This window comes from Aethalodelphis obliquidens, unplaced genomic scaffold (genome assembly GCF_003676395.1).
Source record: "Aethalodelphis obliquidens isolate GAN/ISIS:26980383/991018 unplaced genomic scaffold, ASM367639v1 scaffold24, whole genome shotgun sequence".
Taxonomy (NCBI): Eukaryota; Metazoa; Chordata; class Mammalia; order Artiodactyla; family Delphinidae; genus Aethalodelphis; species Aethalodelphis obliquidens.
Window position 1 is genome coordinate 19,568,469 of NW_020837968.1, and position 22,711 is coordinate 19,591,179.

General features: G+C 37.4%; 1 protein-coding gene across 15 annotated transcripts in view; it reads right to left on the bottom strand.

Annotated features, from left to right (window-relative positions):
- The window catches only part of CDC42BPA (CDC42 binding protein kinase alpha), a 311,334-nt gene that overhangs the window by 4,676 nt on the left and 283,947 nt on the right, over window positions 1-22,711 (bottom strand). For 7 of the 15 annotated variants that reach the window (XM_027122374.1, XM_027122377.1, XM_027122369.1 and 4 more), the window contains 9 exons: window positions 21,902-21,964; window positions 20,402-20,995; window positions 18,606-18,703; window positions 16,073-16,157; window positions 14,058-14,181; window positions 13,258-13,375; window positions 8,260-8,445; window positions 5,384-5,501; window positions 318-475 (listed from right to left, as the gene is read on the bottom strand). In XM_027122374.1, coding sequence (XP_026978175.1) covers window positions 318-475; window positions 5,384-5,501; window positions 8,260-8,445; window positions 13,258-13,375; window positions 14,058-14,181; window positions 16,073-16,157; window positions 18,606-18,703; window positions 20,402-20,995; window positions 21,902-21,964 — 1,544 coding nt within the window. Of the gene's footprint in view, window positions 1-317; window positions 476-5,383; window positions 5,502-8,259; window positions 8,446-13,257; window positions 13,376-14,057; window positions 14,182-16,072; window positions 16,158-18,605; window positions 18,704-20,401; window positions 20,996-21,901; window positions 21,965-22,711 lie in introns of those variants that run through there. The other 8 variants (XM_027122375.1, XM_027122378.1, XM_027122383.1 and 5 more) reach the window with 5 other exon arrangements.

Genomic DNA, 22,711 nt, shown 5'->3' on the forward strand with positions numbered 1-22,711 from the left:
TAGAAAGCCCCTTTTCTGAGCTGAGTGAGAGGCACAGAAGATAACAAACGCTCATAGGCCCTTCTGCAGGTCTTTAGAAACGTAGGCCATTTTCATACAGAAGCTATTAGAAGTCTGAACACCTCCAGGGAAACTGCAGTTTGCAACCCAAGTGACTGGCTCCGCCACCCCCGCCGCAGTGAGTGGCTGATCCCTGCGGCAGCGGAGGCCAGGCTTAAGGCGGTGGACCGGCTTTGGGAAACGCACTCGCCTTTTCTCGTTCGGGACTTCTCCAAACCCCTGTCCCCAGACAGAGGTACTGCCCACGCGGTACTCACCTCTGCGTCGTAGTCCCTCGCCGGGGCGTCACTTCCTTGGTCCAGGCCTCCCGAGGACAGCGAGCCCTCTGACGGAGAGGGCATGGGCTGCCGCTTTGTACTGTAGCTTCCTCCAGAGAATTCTCTCTTCAATGCACTGCCGTTCTGTGCGGATGACCCTACAAGCACATCGTTCAGGTGAAACTTTACACGTGCAGAAGGGGACGATCCTCTAGAAAGTGCACAGACTGCTGAGGTGACGAGCCATCCTTCCCGCTGCCCTGGGGTCATCCTCCCGCTTACAGCCCTTTACTGATGGACAGTGGGTCCAGCTGCGTTACCCTGACACCCAAGCCCACCTCGGAGCCCAGCCGCCAGGGCTGCTGGGTGAGCGGGCAGCACTCACCAGGCCGCTGGCCTCTGCTCTCACTGGCCGTGCCCAGGCTGCCCTGCTTGCTACACAATTCCACAGGATCAATCCTTCCAGTCTCCACCCACGTGCTACTGCCTTAGTGAGTTTTCTTTCCTACTCCCTGGAGCACCTACAGCACTTCCTATCACCTCTTTCAGAGCATTCGGATCCTATGTTGTAATTATGTGCCTTGCCATTCTTTTAATAGAAGGATGGTCTTTGCCTCTGCAGGACCCGGTGCAGGACTGGGTATGCAGCAGGTGCTCAAAACACATGTGCTGAACGATGAAGCAGAATAGAACAGTTCCCAGAAGTGAAGACCATGCCACCTAATGATGCATAACTGTCACTTAACTTGTAGAGGATTTTCATAAAAAACACAAACGAACAAAAGAGAAGCATTTTCATTCCACAGGGCAAAAGGCCTGAGATACAAAAATGAGGTGAGTTTCTTTAAAATCACACTCTATTTTGATCTTAGAGTTGGGGTACATCAAAGGAGGACTGGCACCGTGCCCCCAAAAATCTTAGAAATATTGGGGTATTGTGAGTACCTGTTTAAAACTCTTAGCATTCCCTACTATTCTTTAGTTTTTACTGGAAAATGTTTTAATCTTGCTGAGCTGCAATATTAAGATCACTGGTCAAAAAAGACTGTGAGACTGCGTTGAGGTTTTAGCATAACTACGAGGTATAGACTGTGAAGCCTGCCTGCTGAAGCCCTGTCCTTGGTGATCACCCCCAGCTTCCTTCTAGTTTCGGTTTGTTTCCTGAGCCCCTCAGCTGTGTCACCATAATTTACTTATTGCAGACGTTACCAACACTGGTTGTATGCTGCATATTATATTACGGAGCTTTAAAAATACCAGTGCCTGGGCCCCGTCCCAGACCAATAATAACAGAATTTCTGACTTAACTTTTAAAAGCCCTTCTGATGATTCTAGAATGCATCTCAGGCTGAGAACCACTGACTTACTCTTACTTCCAACACTCCATCCAATTTCTAAGCCGTCTGTCACCAGACATAGACTGCTTTTCATTTGTGGATGTGTCTCTCTGGCTATGTACTCTTTACTTTTTTGCTGTGGATTAGATTACAACCTAATTGAAGGCATAAATCACTTTGTATAACTTCTCTTTGAATTCCATGCCTAGTTTAGTGCTCAATTTAACAAAAGCTGTAATATAAGTTACTATTTTTAAAATTTTGTCGCTCTGAATAAAAAACCCAAAATGCCAGAGAGTTCTGCTGCTCTGCTTACTAACCTGTGTGACCTTAAGCAGGTTACTTTATCTAAGTCTCAGTTTTCTTCATTTGTAAATAAGAAAATAAATTCTATCTTATGGGATTTTTGTGGGAACTGAGCACTCAATACACGGAGAATGAAACGTGAGACGGAAGGTGTGTGAGGGGGCTGCCCAGAGCTTAGTACACACTTGCTGGGCTCTTTTCCTCTGTCCTAGTGATCGTTTATAGAATGGAGAAATTAATCCACCTCTGTGATTTACACTTTTTTTCTTTTCTTTTCTTTCTTTTTTAACTTCGGGAATGTTCCTTTCAGAGAAAAATTACACTCAACCACCCTAATCTTAAAAAACTGAGATGGGCTGTTTTGATTGAACAGCAAAGGGGGACAATCTGAAAACTGTGGTCCCAACTCAGGCAGGGTCTCTTCCAAAGAGTTCTAGATGGTGATTCAGGGGGTTGGGCCCCAGATCTCTTGGAGTGACGGTGTCTAACTCTACATGACCTCTAGGAGGGTCTGCAGGCTCCCCAGTGAGCCTGTCACTGACAGGAGCGGGTAGTCACAGTGGAAAACTCTGTGTTAATTTGACTTCAGTCAGGAAGCCACCGCAAGTCTGGCCCTGGAAGAGCCTGTGCTTCTGGTTCTGGAGGTTGACAACACGGAACCCCGTTTCTTCTTGTGTCTCTCTTGGCAGGCTGCCCTTCTGGAAATTCTTTACGTGAGCTGGGCTACTCTTGAAGCCAGCGAGAAGCACTCTAACGAGCAGATGCCCCTTGGAATTCCTGGGCTGGTCTTCCTCTTAACCTCTACACAAACAGCTTGGTACCAAGAATCTCAGGAAGGCCACGCCTGATTATTGCATTAAAGGCCTTGACAGGGACCTGGAGCTGGCTCCAGTCTGTAGCTTGCATATGGTCAACAGTGACAGTGGACCCTCACTTCAGCGCTCCTAAGGAGATGGCCACTCAGCCCTTTAAATCTCTGTATCACAGGTCCTATCCTTACCTGCAATTCCACAAATCCCAAAGCCCTGAAAAACCAAAACTTTTTTCGTGAGTTTGACGTCAATTCATGTGGTGGCAGACTTAATCTGAACTGGCTGGAGGCTGATTACAGACTTCACTTAAAAATAGTACATTTATTTATATATTCATAGTGTGACTAGTCATAAATTTTGCTCTATAAATATTGTTTGTAGGTGCTGTCTTAGATCTTGCTTGGAATGTAATATAATATATGGTAGATTCCCTTCTAAAATATATATAAAAAAAAATCTGAATTCTGAAAACAGGTTTCTGGCTCTGAGAGTTTTGGGTAAGGGATTATGAACTTAACTATTAATATTGTGATACTTTCTTCGCATCTCAAGTGTTGATAACTTCTGGTTAGTTATAGTAAATCTACTATCTTATCGAGCTACCATTAGTAAAAAGATAATTCATAAAATGGTTGCCATTTTTCCAATTGGCTAGATATTTTCATTGTAATCAAGGCTACACACAGCGTAGAGATGACTTTGGGAGATGACGGCAAGGAAGTCACAAGATGTGCCCTTCAACTTCTGCCTGTCAACTGAAAACTCCTTGAACGTGCTCTGTACGTCTGCAGCCAGTCTCTGCAGCAGGCGCCTGTCCTTGGTTTGCAGGCCCGGGGCAGGGTCCCTCCCATGGTTCCAGGGGTGGTCTGTGTGATCACCAGCACTCTGCAGAAGCGATGGCATGTCCCTTCTGAGACCGCTGCTCGGTCTCTCTGTCTCAGGTCACTTGCTCTGTGGGAAGCCAGAGGCCACGTCACCAGGACACTCAGGCCCACGCTGGTGAGGAACAGAGGCCTGCCAACAACCACGTGGGTGAGCTGGGAAGTGGCTTCTCTAGTCCCAGTTGAGCTCGGAGTTGATGGCAGCCCTAGCAGACAGCCTGACTGCAGCCTCCTGAGAGGCCCTGAGCCAGGACTGTCCAGCTAAGCTCCCAGACTCCTAACCCTCAGAAACTGTGAGAGATAATAGACGTCTGCTCTTTTGTTTTTTCTTTTCGGTACGCGGGCCTTTCACTGTTGCGGCCTCTCCCGTTGCGGAGCACAGGCTCCGGATGCGCAGGCTCAGTAGTTGTGGCTCACAGGCCCAGCCGCTCCGCGGCATGTGGGATCCTCCCGGACCGGGGCACGAACGCTTGTCCCCTGCATCGGCAGGCGGACGCTCAACCACTGCGCCACCGGGGAAGCCCACGTTTGCTCTTTTAAGCTTGTAAATTTTGGGGTAATTTGTTCCACAGCAAGAGAACAAATGGTATTCCAGCACCCTTCACTTCTGTGTTGCCAGAGCCTAAAACCAAGAGCTGGGCACAAGCCGGGTGCTGATACCGGCGTCCTCAGCATGAACAGTGCGTGAAGGAGGACACTCAGTCTGCGCCGGGAGGCCTGACTCGAATGTCTCACATTCAAGAATACAAGGCAACGGATACGCTTCTGACTGAATGACTCTGAAATGTGAGGTGGAGTTACTACCGGCTGTTCTTCTCAGAGCTCAGCTGCAGGGAAGCGAGGGAGGCTTCGTTAGCGTTACCCCGGGTCCACCCTGGGCCTGCATGTGCTTGGGCGCACTCGCCCCACTCTCTCTGATCGAAGCCAATACCAGGTTACTTCTGAGAAAGTGACAGAAAAGCAGCTGTTGGCCAAGAACAGTCTTGCCCTTGGATAATGGTCCTTGCCTACTTAAAACTCTTCGGAGGTTTCCCACTGTGTTTCTAAAAAAATAAAAAATGTCTTATGTTGGTCCCCAAGTCCCTGCTTGATCTGACCCCTGCCTACCTCTTGAGCTTTACTCTGTCACTCCCTGCCCACTACCAGGTGGCCACTGTGCCTCCTTTCAGTTAATCAAACATGAGTCAATGTGACTTCACCCCCAGGGCGGGCACGTGACCTTGCTAATTATTCTAAGTGTGTATTCATCCTCAACAGCTACTGCCTGTTACTCTCTATTACTGTCCCCTGTTTATTTCCTTCGGAGCATTTTTTTTTTTTTTTTTTTTGCGGTACGCGGGCCTCTCACTGTTTTGGCCTCTCCCGTTGCGGAACACAGGCTCCAGACGCACAGGCTCAGCGGCCATGGCTCACGGGCCTAGCAGCTCCGTGGCATGTGGGATCTTCCCGGACCGGGGCACGAACCCGCGTCCCCTGCATCGGCAGGCGGACTCTCAACCACTGTGCCACCAGGGAAGCCCTCCTTCGGAGCATTTATCATCACAATTTGTAGTACTGTTTGTCTGTCTCCCACATGGACTGTAACTTCTAAAAGGATTCTATGACTATTTTTGTAACAGCTGCACTTGTGCCTCCTAGGCATTCCCCAGCCAGGTCTGAGACACTGGCCACCGATAATGCACGGCTGCTACCTTGCTATGGAAATGCTTCCTGCAGCTGGGGCCACTTACTTGCTGACAGGCCACTGCTGGCACTCATGGAGCGACCAGGTTCAGGGCGGGATTTGGTGATAGATGGAATACTGACCGAGCCACTGAATGCTGTCCGACTTTCCTGAGGCCGAGGGTTCTAAAATCAAAAGAGAAAGAAAAATTCTTCATCCAGAGTGAAACTGATTTTCTACAGAGATGTCTATTTTTTCACCCTAATTTCAAGAAATAAAGTTGACTTGACCAGAGTGATACAGGACAAGAAACAGAATAATCCCTCCCGCCCACAAAAGTACTAAAGCCCTAACAGAGGTAACCCTCACCCCAACCAAAGATAAGTGCTTATCTTTATACTTACTGAAATACTTACCAACAGATAACAATTTTTTTCTTGTTGTTGTGAGTGCAGTAAGTGAAAGTTACATGGTTAGAAGTGACAGTGAAATGTAGAATTACATGGACCTCTGCAGATAACTGAAACAAAGCTTTTACTACATATGAGATTTTTATTTTCTTAGGATAATTCAAAAGCGGAATAAGCCCATTTAGAAGAAAGCCACTTCAAAGTACATTCTTCTCAAGCACACCTTCTATCGTCCTGATACCGAAAGTGCCATTTGCACGTTCCCATCCCAGTCACCAGGCAGCCTTCCTGCCTCACGGACAGAGAGCAGCACCACGGGTCATAACTATGACGCTTGTTGACAATCACAGCCTGGGTGAAGTCCTTTAACTTGGGAATGTTGGTGTGAGAAGTTTCCCATCTAATATTGAATAATTTTGGTGTCCAAGGGAGGAAAATGAGCCACAGAGTGCTTTGAAAGTAACACACACCTAGAGAGGTGGTGCGTCGGACCAGCTGCCTGAACACGGTCTCCTCGATGGCCCTAACCTTTTCAGACCGGAAGGGGTGTCAGGGCTGGTACCTGAGAGAAGGTTATGGCAACACAACTAGTGCAGGGCCAAAGCTAGCAAACATCCACGAACATCTCCTGGAAAACATGCACTAATATATCTTGAAAAACTCCAAATCATACATTTTAAAGAATCACACATACTGAGATTTGGCTGGCTGGGTGGCTCTACGTTCAACTATTGCCATTTTGGTTCATATATCAAATTTGCGAAGTCCATGTAATTCTTACTGTGTTATTCGTTCAAAGCAAACATTTTACCTTTTTTTCTCTAAGAAAATAAAAAAATTTAAAACAGAAAACAGTGCTAGCGTTTCAACAGCCACTCATAGGAGCAACCCTGAGAGATGCCGATGACATGCATACAATGCAGCAGAGTCAAGTTCAAGAGAGATGGGGATATCAGTTTAAACCTTTAAATTTTTATTGTTTTTGCTATTAACCTTAAGGTACCTTTGTGTCGTCCTTTTCTATAAAACAAACCTACCCTAGAAAAAAATGGCAAAAATTAAGCCTGTAAAAAATACCAGTGGTTTAGTAACACTGAATGTTGAGGTAATAAAAGAATGATACACAGAAGATATGTTCTGGGGGAAAAAAAAAACCCACACAAAACCCAAACCCAACAGTTTATCATTCATTCAGCTGAAGTTCAACTTCATTATGAAGTAATGTGAAACCTAAGCTGATGGTCCTTTTCCTGCACAAATATGCTTAAGATTAGGGTAAAACTTCCACCAATCGTAGTGTTTCTATTTATAGAAGACTAACTTAAGCAACATTTCCACCATCTTCTATATCAAAAATTCTTGACTGATTAGTTTATACAACTTCCCCTAGAATCCACTCCCTGAAATCTGTTACCAAGCACACTGAAGCTTAGTTTATCATAAGTGATCTTATCTTGTGAACTAAGACACTTAAATGACATTATAGTTTAATGTCAATAACAATGACATTTAAAAACATCACAATTTAGAATGCAAACAAAAATACAAAAATAAACTTCTCGCCCTACAGGTAGCTTTCTTATTGGAAAATTACTTTACTAAATACACAAATAAAAAATGGATGCTAATTTTTTCTAAGCCAGAGGAAATGCGTTTGCATGATACAATCTAAATATTTTATTATCTGCAAAACAAACTTGAGAAAATGCTCCCTTGAAGTCAGTACATATTTCTTGACAGATGTGTGGCTATTCAGCTTGAATGGCCCACTTGCTCTCCAGCCCACTGCAGAGACACTAGTTACAAAGATGCAAGGCTGCATGGAAGGACCCAGTGGCAGGTACCACGGTCCTTCAGAATGCAGCACACTGTGTTTTTTTTCTCTTGTTGATCTACTTCTCTTATCTTGGATCCTGGCTGGAATTAAAGGTGCATCAGCAACTCAAAGATTAGTAAGACTACCTTCTTTTGCTAATTTTTCCTGTTATTCACTGGTACTATTATACTTTATAATTTTGAGAATTGTGAGCTTTTCAAGAAGGGGTTTATTGTAGATAAAAGGCCTTTGGACAGGCCCTTCTATAGACTTTAACTTCACTAAATATAAAAAGTTTCTCTGAACTGAACTGGTTTTAGGGTAACGAGCAATCCAGAATTCAGAAATTCTACATCCCTTTTTTGTTTGTTTTTAATAGAATAAAGATTTACTTATTCAGGGGCTATTTCTTATGGTATCCGTAAAGAAAAATATCATGATGGGATGATGTTTTATTAAAAAATAGAAAAACCTCCAATACTGTTTTAGAAATAAAACTGAAATCTTCCCAAATCCTCATCTTTTTCCTCAAAAGAAGAAAAAAGTAGAACTCCAAGACAGAAGAGGAGGAAGAGGAAGAATAGAAGTTTGGCAACAGAGAAACAGGCCAAAGGGAAACGTTCACAGAATGTACCCCCTTGGCAGTGTTACTTATGAAGCCAGGCAGAGATCCACACATGGTTAGTACAAGTTAACACCTAACTCAGCTGTTCATACCCTCAGAGTCATAAAGCTTGGTGTACCGGGGACAGAGCGTAGAGACGGGGAATATTCAGGGTTTATGGAATCAGGAGAGAGAAATTTTTCAGCAGAATTAACAGTCATGTGATAGATGTGCTCAAAGTTGATCGGAGAGGAGATCAGACCGGAGTGATGATGAGGGGATGGATAAGGGAAACCGGGCTATCAAAAACAACAGAAAGAAGAAAAAGGTAATGAGGTAATGAAAATGGATTCACTGGATATATGTGACATTTCAGACAACATGCATGTAGAAAAAATGAAGTAAGTATCTCACATCAAGAATTGAATCCATAATGAAATACTTTTAGGCCTTAGAAAGTTAAATTTTGTAATCCTCTTGCCAGTTACCTAAAGAGCTGATTTGCAAAAAATCATTTGCCTCATAAACGTATTCTCTCTTATTACTATCAAGCTGGGTAGAAACTGGACTTTCAGAGATACAAGTAGATTTTCAAAATTTAGTTCAGTATTTTCCTATGGGATAGAATCAAAACATGGCAAAAACCTACCAAAAACATTAGGGATAGAAAAAGCGAGAAATAATTAAAGAAAAGAACAAATGAACCTACAACCAGCCTCTCACCAAAAGCGTTATGAAACTGTTCCTTTAGAAACTAAAGCCATTTCCTGGTGTTTATAGACTTGACATGTGTTTGCTTTTACTGATCTTATCTTCCCGTAACAGAAATAGTAACTGTGGAAAATACCAATTATGGGTTTACCTTTAAGTAGCCCAAGCTTATCTCCACTTAGACACCCAAAGAACATGTTTGTTTTTAACAAGAGAACAACCTTCTCTTCAATGTTCAGGTGTATTTTTAAAAAATGAAATAATGTAATACTAAAGACATAGAAGAAAGTTTTTGAAAACAAGGGCTCTAGTTTTTCATGTTAAAATAACTTGGGAACATTTGGGAACTGTCGCTCAGCACCCAGTCACCTTCTCTAATGGGAACTTTCAAAGTTCAGTTTCTGAGAACAACTGTGTTTCAGGAAAACATCCTACCATCTCTTCATTAGAGACAGGCTGAATGACTTCCCGGAGACACGCTGACTGATATTCTCATGAGCTGAGATGAGCTTTCTTTGTTAAAAAAAAAAATCTTAGGCTTCCCTGGTGGCGCAGTGGTTGAGAGTCCACCTGCCGATGCAGGGGACACAGGTTCGTGCCCCGGTCTGGGAAGATCCCACATGCCATGGAGCAGCTAGGCCCGTGAGCCATGGCCGCTGAGCCTGCACATCCGGAGCCTGTGCTCCGCAACGGGAGAGGCCACAACAGTGAGAGGCCCGCGTACCACAAAAAAAAAAAAAAAAAAAAAAAATCTGGTAAATTAGGGAAGCTTAAAAGAAAGGCTTCTATATAAGGTGTTTTAAATTTAGAGATGTGAGTGAAACCAGTACTTTCTAAGGTTTTTTTCAAAAAGATAAAACTATTGATATAAATGTAACTTTAAGAAGTAAAATTACTTCATAAAGGTCTAAAAGGTCACCGAGCTTGAAATTTTATTTGTTAACAATTTTAGGAATGGGTAAAAGGCTAGGAGAAATTTTATGTGCTAAAAAAAATAAATCTTTTAGAGATAAAATATTACTCTTGTATTCAACTAGAGACAAATCTATTCTTTATTACAGTACCTGCTTATGAAAAAAGGTAAATGACAAAAAGGATTCAAGGAAACTACTACAGTATGTACTTGTAAGACATATGTGCTGTTTTATATTAACTGCCTATATTCTCTTGGCTCACTAAGACACATCTGATATAGGAGATATAAGAAAAAAATGACTCCTTACCCTTACTATCTTTTCCACATTCATGAGGCAAACAACCCTTTTCAGCATCATTTTGGTACAAAGGAAACAGAATAAGCTTCCAAAGACATTCAATAAACTCTCTAAGCTTTTAAGTATTTCAGAGAAAGGCAATACTGATTTGAATAAGTTAAACATAAAAATTTCTGGGGCACATGCTCTTTGCACGAATGACAACATCATAGCTTTGGTATTTGAAAGTGCTTCTTATAAATGTTAATGTTAGATGAATTAAATTCATCTTCATTTTTGAAAATAGTTCATTAAATATAGAAAATTACAGTGGAAAGAACATACTAAAATCTGAGACTATATTAAAATATCACAAGCTTTTTAATACATGTATACACACATACACACACACACACACACACAGGTACAGACATGTATATTATTTGCTTTTCAGACATGCATATTATTGTGTCATTTACCAGTGTCTACTCCAAGGTAGGTACAGTTCTGGCATGACAGTATATCGAAAAATATTTGTTAAGTGATTAAATGGATGCCTATGAAAACCCCCAGCTTTTATGTTCTTTGCTAGTGAAAGGAAGAAAGTCAGGTGAAAATAAAGAACAGGAGTTCAGACACGTAACATCTTTGCTACAATATTACACGTACAGGTGAACAGGTTTCAAAAATTTACACCAACTTCTTGTCCTGGACATTCAAAAGTGCTTATGTGATAAGAAAACATGAAAGGAATGAAAGGAACATTAAAAACTGGATTGCACCTCTAGGGTAAAGAGTCACTTGTGTTAATTACAAAAAGAACCAGCAAGGCAGTCATGGGTTAACAAAATCAGTGACACTAATACTAAAAATCAAGAGGTCTAATGGGAATAAGTAGCCAGCACAGGAGGCCCTGTGTCATGGGGTCAGATTGATGTTGAATCTTTGGGAAATGCTATCTGAACTTGTTTTGCCCAGTAATTAAGAATGGACCTTATTCTGAACAACAACAATGACAAAACAGAGATTTCGTTTAAGTGGTGGGATGGTGAAGGGAGAAAAGGAGGGATGCTAGGATATGAAAGTTCTTACAACGCTTGAAATTTCACATTTTGCTTCAGTGTGCTCATTCAGGGTGTAGAAAGACCAAGTCTTACTGTGAATGAAGGTCTGAAAAAAATTCTGGAACATTAGCAAACTGATTTTTCACCTGGTCAAGCAGAGGAACATTTTATTAAATCCTGAAACTATTTCTCCTTAAGGAACAAACTGTGGGATATAACATAATTTATACAACAATTTTCCATAATTCTTCTTGCTATGTTATTGGAATATATGAGAGGAACACCGTACTATTCTTTTTTTGTATACCAGAATGAAGCAAGTGTGAAAGAAAGTTTAATTTTAAAAGGATAATACACATTAAAACCTTGTTCACTACTGAAATAATTTTGTATTTGCTGATATGTTGCTTTGCAACATATGGATGTGTTTGAAATTTGTATGCCTCTATCCCTCCATAATGCTACCTACACAGCAGATGTTGAAAAACTATTTACTAACTAAATTTCAAAAAATTTCACACTGATCTATCAAATATAAGCTATACATATATTCACGTTTCAACTGTTTATCATAATTAAAAAATTCTCTTTCCTCAGGTACTTTGTACCTGCCCTGACCTTGTAGCTTCTGTAAGGAAAAATGACAGAAGCTTTTGGACCATGTGGTTCTGCTCCGTTTACCTCTGAGAATAAAGGAAAACCAGTCTGAGGACTTAAGTAAACGTTCAGAATGGGAAAAGAATGGAGAAAAATCTGAACTCTCATTCCCAGGCAAAAGCTGTAAAAGTAGTATAGCTTTTAGATATGACAGATAAGTATAACAGTTAACCATGTCAACTCAGCCTTTATTTATTCTCAATATTTTCAGCTTAATATTTATGCTCAGCCTTAAATTTCTTACTTCATTTTAATTACTATATCAAGATTGGCTGTAATCTTTCTGCATACTTTATTTATATCTACCTAGCACGGCTAATAAAAATCGCCATCTGACTATTGTGAATGATTTGAAAGGAAGTAATGGTACTATAATCATATAATAATGTCTTGATGAGGATGAAAAAACAATGACAGTAAGAACATCACATCCATTCATAAACAGGGCAACTGGTTAATTGAGATATTTATAATGTGGAACTCAGGCTCAAATTAGTGCAGATTTTTTTGGTTTCTCCTATGAAAGAAATGCAAAAACTACCTTTAAGAGCTGAACTTTTTTATTAAAAAAACTTGACTGTACAAACTGTATTACCTATTATTTTTTCTGTCAGTGATACATGTCTATATCTTCTATCACAGTAGAGTTAAGTAATGTGGGTAATTAACACAGACTTCCTTAGAAAGAGCTTTGGGTTGAGATTTACATATCACCTCCCAAACTATCATAGCATTTAAATTATGCCTAAAATTCTGAGCAAAATCTAGATGCTATCGCCACCTATCAAAAGAGTCATGTTTAAGTTTCAACAGTTTGTTGAGAGTACCATGCTACTGAAATGTTACAGCGCTTGGAAATTAGCTCATTCCACTAATGTTCTTAATCTCAGTATATCAGGTCCAAGAATCCAATCTTCACGTTGTTAAAAAAAAACAAAACAAAACACAACAGTTTTCCTATGTTGTACTTTTTTTAAAATATAAGACTGACTAGGCAACACATCTGTAATGGGCAGAGGAAAAAGATTTAATTTCATAATCAGATGAGAGGTGTGACCATTAATGATCAAGCTAATGTGGTTCTTTGGGGGACAAATATCTGTGTTGAATTGCTAAAACTTAGTGAAATTTTAGCTCTGAATCTTGGTATAGAATGTCTCCAAACCTGGTGGTTCATTTCTCCAACAATAGTAAATCTAGGTATGGGAGAAGTATATAGGGTATTCAACTAAATAAAAACTTGATATGTTTGGTTTTTGATACACATCTGTATTTTATGTTTTTCTCATCAGCTATGTCATTATGCATCTTACATATATTGTGATATATTGAGATAAACATTTCCTCATTATACTAATATGTCTTTTTAAGTCTTATATGTATTTAAGTGCACACACACACACACACTCATATGTATCCACCCCCTCCCCCCTCCAACTTAGTATTAACCCCATTTATATTCACATTCACTCTTCATTTCTCTTACCATGGGCAGGTCTTTTAGAATCTGTATTCCATCTCCTGGACCCATGTGTGCTATGTGGTTAAAATTAGTTGGGTTGGAAATTAATTTATTTCTCATTTCTGGATCTCGCAGCATCTCCCTGTAAGAGAAAACACCTGTTTAAACACTTTTATTCCATGACCAATCTAGACAATTTCAGAGAAAAATTAAGTATACTTAAATTTTTTCATAAAAATAAACTGTGAAATCATGTTAATAAGGATAGAATTAAAATAATAGAATATACTAAGTTAAACATTTACTTAGAAGATTTTGTTTTAAATTTTAAAAAAGATCTTATGATTTTTGGTGGGAAAACAGAGGGTTATTTTAGTGTTTAAATATCAAAGAAGCTCTATTTTACAGATAATTCTGAACATTTTATGTACATCTTTTAAAATAATTGCTAATATATTAGAAATGTTTTTATATGTAACTGGAAACACTACAAGCCTATTTCTGTTTGGTCATGAGAATAGTTAATCTGCACAGGTATGTTCTATGTTTATAAAAGCCCACATTCTAAAAATTGTAACTATTCCATATACAAAGAGAAATGAATCAAAACATGGTACTTTAATCTAGTACATACTCACAACTTGGGAAGTATTAATTAAAATTACACTGAGAAATACATTCATTATTGCAGTTTTTAACACCATAGATGATGATGACAGACTTTCAGAGATCAAATTTTCCTTCCAAATCAAATAAAGTATTATTACCAAATAGTCCTTCTGATGCTATAAGCATCTTTAGATGAGTATGAATTAAATATCTACCTCCTTTGTTGCATCCTTTCCTCTTCTGGAACTCTGAAGGAATAACGCCTCTTATTGTTAATATTTCTAACCATTTGTTTCCGACTATTATCTGATGTTTCAGGAACTACCAGTTCATCCCCTTCTGTTAGGAAAAAAAAAATACAAAGAACAATGATGTTCTTTAAAGTGCTAAAATGCTTTTCACCCATTAATCTCCAAGTCGGTACAAACATCAATCAATTATACAAGTATATGCAATTCTGATTTTTTTAAGTTGTGCTGATAAATCATAGTAAATAATAATTTTCAATGAAATATATGTAAACAAATATATGCTGAAATTAAATATAGCTTACAGAGTATATTTTCACCTTTATTTGATTATAAACATAAAATGGTACAATTTTACTAGAAGAAAAAAAGGAAAACGTAGTTGCCTTGGTGTCCTATCACTTTGGCCACCCCACCCCCAATATCTCTACACCATCTTCTCCCACCTTCCCAGTATTGGTTTCAATGGCTTAGGGTGTTAAAAAGCTCTTATTGTTGACCTGCACAGTAATCAGGCATAAATGGTAAATTATCCATGAAAATGATACCAGTTAAGATTTTTTTAATATATTAAAACATGTCCTTTGCAGATCCAATTAGCAAGATGTGGAGTAAAGGAAAGGAATTGTGTTTCTTCCAGCTTCCTTTACTAAAAGTAAGAATCTTATTGCTATTTCTACTCTCCTGATCTTCAGGGGATACTTACTTATGTACATCCAGTCACCTAATGCCCATCTATCTCAATTTTAATACCTAGAAGTAAACAAAACTCTTAGCCATGGGCTCCCAAAACATGCTGGGATATGGTGAACATCCTCTAAAACAGAAAACTGTATCCATACAACATGATGAATTCCATTCTCTAAATAAGGTAAGGAAAAAGAGAAAAGCCAATCTTTAGAAGTTTATAACACCCAAAAAGCTAAAATGAGAAAAATGTAGTAGGAAGAAGCCAAAGGAGCCTGTAAGGCCAGCCAAAGCAAGATGAATAGTAAAAAAAAAGCAACATTCTCCTTGTATCACAGTAATAGCTTTATCAGATTGCTTTCCTAACAGCAAATGTTAAAAGGATAAAATTTTAAAAGTAGATGAGAATTTGAGAGTTGGAATTTGAGAATTATGAGGGTGAAGCAGATCTTGGTGAGTTGCAGTGGCAACGGGAGATTTTGGACAGCCAGAGGACTGCAAGAGCACTTTGGGCTCCTGAGAGATGAAAGAGAAACAGACAAGACAGAGAAATAGAATCTCCAGGAAATAGGATTTCCTTTCCTTTTCAAAAGATAAGACAACTATGTTGAAATTTTGTCAGGTATTCCTTCTCCTAGCTCCACCTTTACTCCTAGCCTAGAGTAGAAAGATGAGAGCATAAAAAAAGAGAGTTGGAATAGGTTTTATCCTATAGAGACAAATTGGGTTACGGATACATTCTACAATCATTACATACAGTGAGAAGAGGGTGGATCTAATCTTGTCTAATACCTGAATATCCTTTCTCAAGTCATACTGCAATATCCTCTTAGCATAGGACTTCTCCTACAGTCACCAGTCTGTATACCAAGAAGCCTCCAGTGCCAAGAGGATATACCAGAGCATCAAATCTGAAGCCAAGCAATTTGTATGTATCTTAGTACTTAAAAACAAACAAAACAAAAATGACAAACCTTTGATGGAATTTTTTTTGATAGACTATACAAATTTATTGGAAGAATATGGGGGAAAAAAGAAAAGCATAAGGAATATAATAATCCCACTACCCAGAGATAACTGATGTAAACATTTTAATGTGTTTTCTTAATGCCAATGTTTTTACTTACATTTAAGTCAAAACATTATTCTAAATACATAATGTACCATAATTACATCTTCATCAACTAGATCCACCAGAAAAGATCATAAATTTATGAATACCCCTATACAGACTTTGGAGTAAGATACACCTGAATACTTCTATGAAGCTCTCCTACTAATGTGTATTTTCTTACCTGCCATCTTATTTTTGAAATATATTAATCTAATCGTCTCCAACCCTAAAAGATTTAATGATCCTTCACTGTTTAAGGGTCGAACCTAAAATAATAAAAAATAAAATTAGTATTTCAACAAAATTCAAAAATTAAATCATAAAACTTTTGAGATATTTATAAGGCACACACTATTAAGACCTTTAATTTATCCTTCCTCTTTAGGAAGGAAATCAACAATTCTGACTAGAAAGGTATAGAATTATCTAACTTGAATTAACACAGTTATAATGATAATGTTTTAAAGGAAGAATATTCTGGGCAAAAAAAGAAAAGCAGAAATACATTTAAACCTTAAATTTGACTTTTTAAAGCCATTAGTACCAGACGATGATACTAAAATATTCATACAGCTACTTTATGAATCTTATTTGAACTAAATGTACACACATGACAGAGATGAAATTGTACATCACTGGGGAAAGGAGGGACTGTCAATAAATGGTGATGGAGCAACTGGGTATCTCTATGGAACAAATGAAACTGAATTCCTACTTCACACCATACACAAAAAGTCAATTCTAAATGGAACAGAGACATAAACACAGTAGGCAAAACTTTCAAACTTTTGAAAGAAAATAAAGATCCTATCTTTATGACCTTGAGGTAGGAAAGAGCTTCTTAAGAAAAAAAAGAGAAATGTAAAAAGGATAAGAATGATATTACATTAAAATTTATAACAATGAATTTTCAAGCAATAACAACAAATGTTCACAAAATACACTATAAAAATTAACAGGTCACAAACAGGGAAAAGATTCACCACACCCATCACTAAACCAGTATCTACCATATATGAATAATCTCAAAAAATCAAAAGATGACCAAACAGGAAAATAAGCAAAAAACATGACCAGGTATTTCACAGAAGAGGAAATATGAACGATGAATAAACATACAAAAGATTATCAGCAACATTGTTAATTGGGGACATGCAAATGAACACGTCAATGAGATATCACTTTATCACCATAAATAAATGGTTATAAAACTATGAATTCTGACAACGGTATGGGTCATAAAGAACTCTTATATACTGATGATGGGAGTGTCAACTGGTACAATTACTTTGGAAAATACTTTGACACTATCTTGTAAAGTTGAACACGTGCATTCTCCACGTCCCATCAGTTTCGTTCCTAGGCATATGACGTAAAAGAAACTCCTGCACATACGCACCTGAAGACATATATGACTTCTACAGCAACGTTCATAATAGCAGAAAGCTGGGAAATAATTCACATGTCTGCTAATCAGACAAATAAATTGTGATCTATTCACCCAACAGAATATTTTACAGTAGTGAAAAGCAATGAAATATATATATATGTGTGTGTGTACACATATATATAATAGTACATGTAACATGGATGAATCTTAGAAACAGTAAATACATTAAGATAGCAAGGCAGAAGATGATATACAACATAACATTTTATTATCTCAAACATAAGCAAAACTGAACAATATATTATTTAGAAATATTTAAATATACAAAAAATTCTGTATTTTAAGAAAAGCAAGGGAATCATAAACACAATAATCAGGGTAAGGGAAAAATACACAAGCAGATTCAGTGAAATTGGTAATGTTCTGGCTCTTAAGTTAGCAGGTGAGTTCATAAGTGATCAGTTTATTATTATGCTTCATAAAGATCATATATTCTTTTATATATACTTCAAAATTCACATGATAAACATAAAAGGGAAAACTAACTGTAACCAGCCCGAAGTTATAAACGCGAGGACCGTATTTAGTTGTTTTATAAAATGTGGCAGCATTTACAAGAGCTTTTCCCACTGCTGTTATGGTTTAAAATTGGGGCAGATTTTGAAATAAGATCTTGGTTACTTTCTTTTACCCATTCCTCTAAACCCTGCCCTGCAACTAATGACACACGCTGCATATACTTACATGAAACTATTATTCTTCATTGTTGCAAAACAGCCATTCTATACTCGTAAAAATTCTCTTTATGTTACCACAGGGAAATGTTAAAGGAAAATATTATATTTTATTAGGAATGTGCGAAACCCTTATTTTTTAATCATGAGATGCTTATACAGAGCATTGGTTCTAATTTTAATCACTTTTCTAGCCCATGAAATATGCCCTCAAGGATTAAAATTGCATACCATTATGTGAAAAACAGTAAAATTACAAATAATATACTCCTTCAGAGCTCCTTAAACTAAAGTGGAAGATAACACTGACATATTAAGTTGTAGAATATATTCTAGTTGTTCATTATTATAATAATCATACGTTATACAGTGAAACAAAATGTAATAAAAATAATACGGTGCTGAGCTACCTGTAAAATTAACCAGCTTGATTTTTCTTTTTTTCCTACTCTTAGCTAAGTCCCAGATTACCAATTATGTTATTACATGTGACAGAAAATGCTAAACTAGTGAAAACTAGCTAAATAGTCATATTAGTGTTTCACTTATAATCATTTGTTCACTTAGCCCATTTTTTAATGTTAAATTACCTTTTTGAGTGGGAGAGTCTGAATCCATTCCATGGAGTTCACATCAAAGATATCAACTGCATTTTCACTATACACTGAGAGATACGGTGCATTGTAACCTGGGAGATGGGAAGGAGAGAACAGCTGGCTGGTTACTTTTAACTGCTAAACCCAAAACATTTTGAAAGATCTATGCTAAAGAAGTGTAGAGTGGAATCCCACCAAAATCCTACTGTTAACATACAGTAGCCACATCAATACATTTTTGAAGTTAAAAAAAACCCCGTAAATCATAAATGAAGAGGTTTTAAGGCCATTATAATACAGAAGGAGTCTGTTAACACCAAGAGTATATTATTCCCTTGCCCCATACTAGTTCTATAAAGGAATTTCATTACATTTTAAATAACCGATTCCTAAAGTAGTTAAGCTCTTGACAGTGAAACAACTTACGAAGTAGAGAAATCTTCAGGTAAGAGTTATGGTCACATTTATCAAAGTATGATAAAGCATCTGGCACAGGAGATGCTCAATATATATTTACTGAAAGAACGAACATCAATAAATGGTGACACAAGCAAAGAAAGATTAAATGATTTACCCAAGCTAAGGTCATGAATTAAATTTTTGGCAGAGCTATTCATAAAAGCTAGATATTCTAATTCTTATTCTAATTCCAATTAACACTGTACAATTCACATAATACTTTGAATTATTTTCTGACTAGGATTCATTCTAAATATGATGCCATAGATAAGAGTATAAATTTCAGAAGAAACAAAACATCAAGAATAGTTAAGTCTGGGTAGGTATATGTATTTTTCTTTTGATCTAGATTTTCTAATTTTTCTGTAATAAGTACATATGGCTCTCCTAAACTTTCTTATATTGAACTTTTAAACTTGACTATACACATACCCACCATTCTTCCTATCTTGTTGCAGTGGAAGAGGTTTTACTCCTCCTGTTCCAAATCCTTTCCCCTATATTCTGACTTCCATCCTTTTTGGCCTCTTGGGGATCTTACTCTATTTCCTGTATTTATCATATAGTCATCAACCTTTCCCTGGCTCCCTAGTGGCTATCCCCCTTCGGCATTTAAACATGCTCAAAGTATCTTCCACTAAAAACAAAATGTGTTGGATTAGATATTCCTCCTACATGCCTCTACGGAACTCTGTACTTCTGCTGTCAGAGCACTTATATTCTACTGCAACTTGTTTTGTCAGGAATCCATTCGACTGCATTCATGCTCTGTGAGGGTAAGACTGTCTATTTTGCTCAATGTTATATCTCTTACAGTAAAATGACACATAATAAGTATTCAATAATTTATTAATATCTTAATGTTTCTTGAACGTATCTACCTACCTAGATAAAAATGTAAAAGTGAGTAACTTTTCAAATGCTACATCATACCTTCACATAACTGATTGAATAATTCACTAGGTAACCACTTCTCTAGAATAAGTCCTATGAGCTATTAGTGCTCACAAGCACTATATTCGGGGGGACCATGAAGATAACTCCTTAGGGTTATTTCAAAATACAATAATATGTGTTAAAAATCTATCTAAGTAAAACATTGCATAGAAGATTAGCTTTAATTATGTTCCTGTTAATGTTGACCCCATTGGCCTAGGTCTTAACTACATATGGTTAGTTACTTTACATAAAACATACTTGATGCTTAGGAAAAACCTCAAAGATGACTTAAAAAACAACCTGTTATTAACAATGAATACATAAAGGAGATGGAGGAGAAGGAAAAAGAAAGAAACAGCAAGATAAGACAGCGAAAAGTAAGAGAATCTTACAACAAGAGGAAGGATTTGCTGGCCACATCAATTCCTGTTGTCTAGATCTTCGGCCCTGACAGTCAGTATATATCCCAATGCTGTTAAAACACAGCAGATATTCTTTACTGGAGATTTCAACTGCACAGATGGCATCCATTGGTTGATGTGCAATAAATGAGAGTGTATGGTCATTTGAATGGAGCATACTGTATGGACTTCCTTCTCCATTCAGGGGGTATCTTAGAAATCCAGACTGGAATCCCACACAGAGTTGTTCACTGAAGATTGCCATCCACTGGACATTATATGGGACTTGAATTTCCTTAAATTTTCTGTGACGGGTCTTGCTCTGAAATAGTTCATAACAGAGGACCTGCCTTTTCATAGCCACACACAGGCATGTAAGAGCTCCATGACGTACTTTTCCAGAAGTTATGGTTTGACACCCTTTAGTTTCTGCCAATTTATAAAAATCAGTCTCTCGCCCATCCAAAGCTGACATAGGAAAAAGTCGTACATGACGATTTCGTCCTGAGATCACAGCGACAAGCTGATCATTTGGAATGAGTTCAATCTGATGAATCTTCTTATTGTCACCAACTCTAATAATTTCTATGCAAAGAAACAATAATAAATCAACTGCAAAATATTTTGTTTACCTATTAATTATATCCCAATTATACTCAAAAGAATATGTCAACTTATAATAAAGACAGAGATACACACAGAAAAAATGAGAGATCAGAAATCATATGGAGAAAGATGAAGGTAATTACACCCATTATAAGATAATTTAACCTATCTATAGTAAGGTATTAAATTTAGCACTGAGATTTCTGGCAGCCATGGCAAAGAGTTCCTATGTGATAAAGCATGCCAGATCTTTAAGAAAAACCTCTTTATTCTCACCAAATCCTAGGGGAGTTTACCATGGGGTTACTATTTTTAAAAACTGAGTAACTCTTGTTTCACTAAAGGTATTTCTTTGGGTAACAAATTAATGAAGTTTAAATGCATTGTTTTCCCATGATCTAACTTGATATAAAGACAGAACTTAGAACACTGTATTCAAGAATGCTAAGTCAAATGGGTTCCTTTTTATTTCACCAGTATTTAATTTCTCCCTGAAAAGAAATCTGTTGTGTTAAACTGTGGGATAAAAGACCCCAACAACAAACACATTTTAATGACTGTTACCACTCCTAGTACTGTTAGAACTATGAAAAAAATCAAGTTGCATTTTTCTTTCATGGACCATCTTTAGAAATGCAATCTGAGTTCACACAGCAGAACTGTAAATAAAATGACACAAGAAAGACAATACACATGGAAGTTTTAGAACTCAGATGGATTATAAAAATTAAAAAATTATCTTTTGACTTATAAACGTATCCAATTAGGCCTGGAAAATTTCAATTATAGAATAAATAAGAGCAAATCCTGCTCTTTTTAGAATTCAGAATCTGTAGGTTAGAATACTCTATCAATACTATTTTCTCCAAAATAATTTTCTCTTACCGTCTTTGGTGACATGCACAACAAATAACCCTTCTTCATTCCCCAAAGCTATTCTTTCATGATCTATATAAGACATAAATATGAAGTATTTTTATTAGGTAGAAACTATGTAAATTCATAGAATAAAACAGATAACAAAAGAAATTTGGTACAAAAAACCAAATAAATAAACAATTAAAAAATAGCAATAACAATTTGCACTATTAAATTTCCTTTCAGATTACTGTGGTAAATATTATCTCGTGTCTTTTTTTAATAGAACAATCATTAGAAAATAATTTATATCAATGCTTATAAAAAGATATATCTTTTTTTAACAGAACAATCATTAGAAAATAATTTATATCAATGCTTATAAAAAGATATAAATGTTTATTCAATAAAAGGTGAAAGAAAAAAACCCCTAGTTTGTTAGCACCCTGTGTCCAGTTCCATTTCTTGTTTGGGGAGGGAAAAACTGTGCAAGGCATTTGAACCCTACGCATCAAACTTTTCATTATTTACTAGAAAGTAACAAAAGAGTGGGCAGTGTACATAAGAATATAGCAAAAATTTAACCCTCCAGACAGAAAAGCTGCCATTTTTGACGGCATATTATATATGGAACACTCTGTGTTACACATTCCATCTTATTTAAACTTCACAGTAACCTTTGCAAGGTAATTAGTACCTACATTTTACATAGGAAACTTATGCTTTAGGAAACGGCTTATGCTTTAAACAACTTTTTCTAAGTCACACAAGCAGAAAATCGATTCGTTAATAGGTTAATCTTCAGCATTGTTGCTTTTTCAGAAGAAAATACATTTG